We start from the raw sequence: 6,949 nt of genomic DNA, 5'->3' as shown, positions 1-6,949 counted from the left end.
GCTGAGAAACGTTCAATGTTAAAAACTCAGTTGAGCGAGACTGATCATGTTTCAGTCACTGTGGACATTTGGTCAGACCGAAGGATGAGGGGTTTCCTTGGTATCACTGTGCACTGGATACAGAAAGAGACAGAGAGGATGCAGCTAAAATCCAAACTGCTGGCCTTTGACCGCTTCAAAGGATTACACACTGGTGAAAGAATCTGTGAGAAATTTGAAGCTATATGTGACGAATACAACATTAAAGATAAACTAGACTATATTATTAGTGACAATGCTGCCAATATGCGGAAAGCATTCACTGTGTGCTTCCCCACTGAGCAAGCTGAGGAACATGATGATGGTGATCATCTTGACGACCCAGAGCTCTGGCATGACTTAACCTTGGAAGATCAGGAAACAGTAGGTGCTGCTATGGCAAAGACACAGCGCCTGCAGTGTTTTGCGCACACACTTCAGCTGGTGGTGAAAGATGGTTTGTCAGAGACCAAAGTGGCATCTCCTTCACTTTCAAAGTTATCTAAGCTCAGCTCTCTACTGCACACAAGCACAACATTCAAAGATGTGTTTGAAGCTGAATTTGGTGAACAGAAAGCGATCCCTGCTGCTGTAATCACAAGATGGAATTCAACACTGAGACAAGTGAAGGCAGTTATCCAATGTGAACATCTAAAACTCTGTGCTGTTCTTGAAATGACTGGGCACAAGGAGTTATTATTCACAACACGAGAGTGGAACCTGTTGAAGGAGATGGTGGACATCTTGAAGCCTTTTGGAGAAGCAACAGATTTGACACAAGGTGAGAAAATAGTCACGATTAGTGCTGTTGTTCCATCCGTGCTGTCCCTCAATCACCACCTTGAGAAACTGAAGCCTCAAGTCCGTTTCCTGAATGGTCTGGTCAGGAGCCTCCAAGCATCTTTGAACAAAAGATTTCTTGGAATCTTTATCAGTGTGCGAATGTCTAGAGCAGAAGATGGGATCACTGCCCCCTTTTCAGATCCAGTGTACCTTAAAGCAGCTGCTTTGGATCCAGCATTTTCTCTGTTGTGGGTGGAACCTGCAAAGTCAGAGCAACTTGTGACTCCTGGTGAGGAACATCAAGAGGACTGTGAAGATGGAGGACTCTTTGCTGCTTACTGTAAGAGGCAGAAGAAGGATGTGGGGAAGAGTCCAGCTCTACAGCTAAGTCACTACCTGGATATTGCTAATGGACAGAAAGCCCTCTTGTTCTGGGCAATGAACATGCAGACTCTTCCTTCTCTGTTTCATGTGGCCACCAGAGTTTTGGCAGTACCTGCATGTAGTGCTCCTGTGGAGCGAGTTTTCAGCTATGGTGGCATCATTCTACGGCCTCATCGTGCACAAATGACTGACAGACTTTTGGCCAATTTGGTCTTTTGCAAATGCAATGCAGAATAGTTAATAGTGAACTGAAACAAGTTAAAGTGCACATTCTTGTTCATTGTTTTTATATATATATATATATATATATATATAGCAGCTGGATAGCGTAGTGGTTAGACTACACGCCTTTGGAACAGAGGATCGCAAGTTCGATTCCTGCCTGGGGGCGTCTGTATCCAGTAAGGGTCCTAAGGCTAGACCCCCTATGCTAAGCGAGCCTACCGCAGACATGAGCGAGACAGATAAATATGAAGGCATGCCGGCTCGGACGTCGCCCGGATCAACAAGGTCCGCGTCAGGTGTTGAGGAACCAGGGCACCCTGACGAAAAGTGGGCTACTGGAACAAGAAGGCATCGGTGGGCAAGGGACGAAAACAGGGCGTTGTTGGAATGCTACTACGCAAGTAACCCCGGCGGAAGGGGCTACATGAATAGGATGAGGGACCTATGGATTCTTCGATACCCAACATCCACAATGACGGCGAAACAACTAGTAGCTCAGTGTTCCAACATTCGAAAGAAGGGACTGCTCTCACAGCTAGAGATTGACGAGGTACAACACAAATGCTACGGCAAGGAGGAGTCAGGACGCCAGGTCAGGGGGGAGATATCATCACCCCCACCCGAGATTGGGTACATAGCCCCAAGTGCGATAGGAGAAGGATCGTTGAGTGCGAGAGGAACTGACCTGAAAAATAGGATCATGGCCAAGCTTGAAACCTGGATCCCCCGTAGCCGGTTACCAAGATTACGTGAAGTACCCTCAGAAGGTCTGCTAGATGATGTTAATGCAGCACTACGGGCAATACCTACAACCACGATTACCGACACTAACAAGCTGATCTACAATACGGCAGCAGTGATCAGTGAGATGCTTGGCTACAAGTTGAACAGCGACAAGGGGCAGTACCCTCCATGGAGAAGGAGGCTAGAGGGCAAGATCAAAGTAGCACGGAGGGAGGTTAGCCAACTAACGGAGTTGCAGAAAGGTGCGACAAATAAGGTGCCTAAGAAATACAGCAAGCTGTCCATACCTGAGGCCTTGGAAACTGCCAAGCAAAGACTCACAGCCTTGGCCAGCCGCTTGAGGAGGTACACCAGAGAGATCGAAGGCAGGAGAATAAACCAGCTGTTCTCCACAGAACCAGCAAAGGTGTACTCTCAGTGGCAAGGGAACAATAAGAGAACAGCACCACCAAGGCTGGAGACGGAGCAATACTGGAAGAGCATATGGGAGAAGGACGCAACCCATAACGGCAATGCTCAGTGGCTGGAGGATCTGAGGGCAGACCACAGCGACCTCCCTGAACAGGGTCCAGTAACCATCACAGTGGCAGATATCCAAGAAAGGGTCTCCAGTATGAAGAGTTGGACAGCACCAGGGCCCGACATGGTTCACGCCTACTGGCTGAAGAAGCTGACTGCACTCCACGAGCGTCTGGCAGCACAAATGAACCAACTGCTAGTTAACGAGAGACACCCGGAATGGCTAACTGAAGGCCGGACGGTCCTGATCCCCAAGGACCCCAAGAAGGGACCGGTCCCCTCCAACTACCGACCAATAACCTGCCTCAGTACTACATGGAAGCTCCTGTCAGGCATCATATCGGCTAAGTTGAACAGGCACATGGGTCAATACATGAGCGGGATACAGAAAGGAATTGGCAAGAATACCAGAGGCGCAAAACACCAGCTACTGGTAGACAGAACAATCAGCCGAGACTGCAAGACCAGACTGACCAACCTGTGCACTGCCTGGATTGATTACAAGAAGGCCTATGACTCAATGCCCCACAGCTGGATACTGGAATGCCTAGAATTGTACAAGATCAATGGGACCCTAAGAACCTTCATCAGGAACTCAATGGGGATGTGGCATACAACACTAGAGGCCAACTCCAAGCCCATAGCACAAGTCACCATCAAGTGCGGGATCTACCAGGGAGATGCTCTGTCCCCACTGCTGTTCTGCATAGGCCTGAACCCCCTCAGTGAGATCATTAACAAGACTGGCTACGGATACCGACTACGGAACGGAGCAGTTGTCAGCCACCTCCTGTACATGGATGACATCAAGCTGTATGCCAAGAGTGAACGAGACATCGATTCACTGATCCACACTACCAGGCTATACAGCAATGACATTGGAATGTCGTTCGGACTGGAGAAGTGTAGTCGGATGGTATCAAAGAGAGGGAAGGTAGTCAGAACTGAGGGGATTGAACTACCAGAAGGCAACATTGCAGACATAGAGGACAGTTACAAGTACCTGGGGATCCCGCAGGCGAATGGGAACCATGAAGAGGCCGCTAGAAAAGCTGCAACCACCAAGTACCTGCAGAGGGTCAGGCAAGTCCTGAGGAGTCAGCTGAATGGTAAGAACAAGATCCGGGCCATCAACACGTACGCCCTGCCCGTGATCAGGTACCCTGCTGGGGTAATAGGCTGGCCAAAGGAGGAGATAGAAGCCACTGACATAAAGACAAGAAAGCTCCTTACCATGCATGGAGGGTTTCACCCCAAGTCCAGCACCCTGAGGCTGTACGCTAAGCGGAAGGAAGGGGGCCGGGGACTGGTGAGTGTCAGCACCACAGTCCAGGATGAGACAAGGAACATCCAAGAATACATTGGGAAGATGGCCCCAACTGACCGAGTGCTCAGTGAATACCTCAGGCAACAGAAACCCAAGAAAGAGGAGGGAGACGAGGAACCATCATGGAAGGACAGGCCCTTGCACGGTATGTACCACCGGCAGATAGAGGAGGTGGCTGATATCCAGAAATCCTACCAGTGGCTGGACAAAGCTGGACTGAAAGACAGCACAGAGGCACTAATCATGGCAGCACAAGAACAAGCTCTGAGCACAAGATCCATAGAGGCTGGGGTCTATCACACCAGGCAAGACCCCAGGTGCAGGCTGTGTAAAGATGCCCCAGAGACAATCCAGCACATAACAGCAGGGTGCAAGATGCTAGCAGGCAAGGCATACATGGAACGCCATAACCAAGTGGCCGGCATAGTGTACAGGAACATCTGTGCCGAGTATAACCTGGAAGTCCCGAGGTCAAAATGGGAGATGCCCCCAAGGGTGGTGGAGAATGACCGAGCTAAGATCCTGTGGGACTTCCAGATACAGACGGACAAAATGGTGGTGGCTAACCAACCGGACATAGTGGTGGTAGACAAACAGAAGAAGACGGCCGTAGTGATCGATGTAGCAGTTCCGAATGACAGCAATATCAGGAAGAAGGAACACGAGAAGCTGGAGAAATACCAAGGGCTCAGAGAAGAGCTCGAGAGGATGTGGAGGGTGAAGGTAACGGTGGTCCCCGTGGTAATCGGAGCACTAGGTGCGGTGACTCCCAAGCTAGGCGAGTGGCTCCAGCAGATCCCGGGAACAACATCGGAGATCTCTGTCCAGAAGAGCGCAGTCCTGGGAACAGCTAAGATACTGCGCAGGACCCTCAAGCTCCCAGGCCTCTGGTAGAGGACCCGAGCTTGAAGGATAAAACCGCCCGCATGGGCGTGCTGGGTGTTTATATATATATATATATATATATATATATATATATATATATATATATATATATCTCATTCATTCATTCATTCATTGTTTTGTACATACAGAAATCTCAGCACTTTTTGTTTCAACAGGAAGTTCTGCTTTTGCATTTTTTCACTGAATGTTTATTCTGTGAATTTGTAATTTAGAGGAAGACTATTCTTGCAGCAAAGTTTAATTGAGCTGTGCAAGGTGCAATTTCAGAATTAGTTTGTGCATATTTTGTAAGTTACTTGTTTCATCAGGTGATGAGATCAATACAGATTTAAAAAAAGAACACATGGTCTATTATTTACACCTAACATATAACTGCAACATTGTTTTTTTTTAAAAAAAAGAAAAAGACTTGAAAGGACTTGAAATTCAAAGTTTCGGACTTGGGACTTGACTTGAAAGTTGTCTGTCTTGACTTAAGACTTGACTCTGACTTGCTTGACTTTACTTGAGACTTGACTTGTGACTTGAGGATAAAGACTTGAGACTTACTTGAGACTTGCAAAACAATGACTTGGTCCCACCTCTGTGCTTCACACATCACGAGGCCATCAAATGATATCATCGTGCTGTGTTGCAGTGTCGGTACGAGACTGTATTTCACAATCATTTCCCACTGCGGCCTGTCGGACCCTCCTGGCTGACTAATGCCTAGTTATGCATTTAAAAGATTACAAACAAGTTTTACAAAACGAAGCACTGACTGCCACACTATGAAAAAAAAAAAAAAAGGATATCTGAAACTATCATGCACACTGTGAATTCCCGCACTCAGTGGGAGATAATTTTGATGCTTTTATTCTGCTCGCTTTTCTCCTCTCGACCGTTATTAATCCATTTTAGAGAGAGGACATCATGACAGATGGGATACTTCTTTTGCTCATGTCCTCCCACTCTGATTGCAGCGACCCATCCATACCGCCCAGGGGGCCATATGTGCTATACTCCTCCTTGAAGGAGTGCAAGGAAGGGGCATGGAGACGTGCCAGATCGCAGTAGCCTTGTTTCCAATGCAACACCAAATATGGACATTGTCTGTAATGAAGTCGATTAACCTAAAGTTTGGGTTTTCTGTGCGTGTGTGTCTTTTGCTTTTTTATAAAGCAGTTTTTACTTGTGCGTTAGGCAGTTCCAGATTAGATTTGTCAAAAGATAAGCCAAAATTGGAGATGGCATTTTTGTAACCTATCCAGATCGCGTATCATTTTAGAGTTCTGCTTTTACTAAAGCGGAGTGTATTGACCTCGTCTGTGACAGGCACCACGGGGAAGCGCTATGAAAGCAAAAAAACGTCTGTTGGCAAGAATGGAGGGCTACCCTGTCATGTCAGAAAGAGCTTTCATGGACCATTTCCAGCAACATGTGCCATTTCTATTGACCTTAGTGGTCACCCTCACTCGTCAAAGCTACCCCGGGGTGCTACTATCGAAGGGACAGCTGCCCCGGTTGGCTGTTATCACTAATGTACGATATCTTACTGTGAAGTGGAAATAGTGGAAGAGTTTGAGCATCAGTCCAGCAGGTTCCCGCTCAGCGTGCAGCCTTAGTTTCTTTGAACAGGCAAAGAGGATTCGAAGAAAGTAAGGAGAGATGTCAAAGCACTGACATTAAGTCACTTAAGTACAAACTGCACCTCTGTCTGCTTGCTTTGACAAATCGGGTTGAAATATACATCCTACTGAAATTCTGCAGTCGGTACCGAAACCAACTGTGGTCTCTTCAATCTCAACTCAGCACAAGAAAGAAAGAAGTAAAAAAGATTGCTTCCAAATACTAAACCCCCCCTTCCAAAAGCAAACTAACATAAATGACCACCAGTGGCTTTTCAGTCTCGCTTCATCAAAAACTGATATGGACTAACCGATCCAGTCAGCTGGGTCCATTGTGTTAGATGCTGTTCCAGTTCCCTCAAATGTAGCATGCACTGCCCGTGGCATTTGGAATCCATTCACCTTTCACAATAGATGAATCATACTGTAACAATAT

The 6,949-nt window shown here is 47.2% G+C and overlaps 1 protein-coding gene across 1 annotated transcript; it reads left to right on the top strand.

Moving 5' to 3' along the window:
• The first annotated feature begins 285 nt into the window (after positions 1–285).
• LOC146608653 (zinc finger BED domain-containing protein 4-like) lies at positions 286–1,422 on the top strand. Its single transcript, XM_085348776.1, has one exon. It carries the CDS (start codon positions 286–288, stop codon positions 1,420–1,422), a length of 1,137 nt encoding a protein of 378 aa, XP_085204902.1.
• The last annotated feature ends 5,527 nt before the right edge of the window (positions 1,423–6,949 follow it).

The sequence above is a fragment of the Diplotaxodon limnothrissa genome, linkage group LG23, assembly GCF_057381915.1.
Source record: "Diplotaxodon limnothrissa isolate DT_005_m linkage group LG23, D_limnothrissa_male_GT1.1, whole genome shotgun sequence".
Lineage (NCBI taxonomy): Eukaryota > Metazoa > Chordata > Actinopteri > Cichliformes > Cichlidae > Diplotaxodon > Diplotaxodon limnothrissa.
The sequence above is the reverse complement of the archived record's forward strand: the minus strand, read 5'-3'. Positions and strand labels throughout refer to the sequence as shown.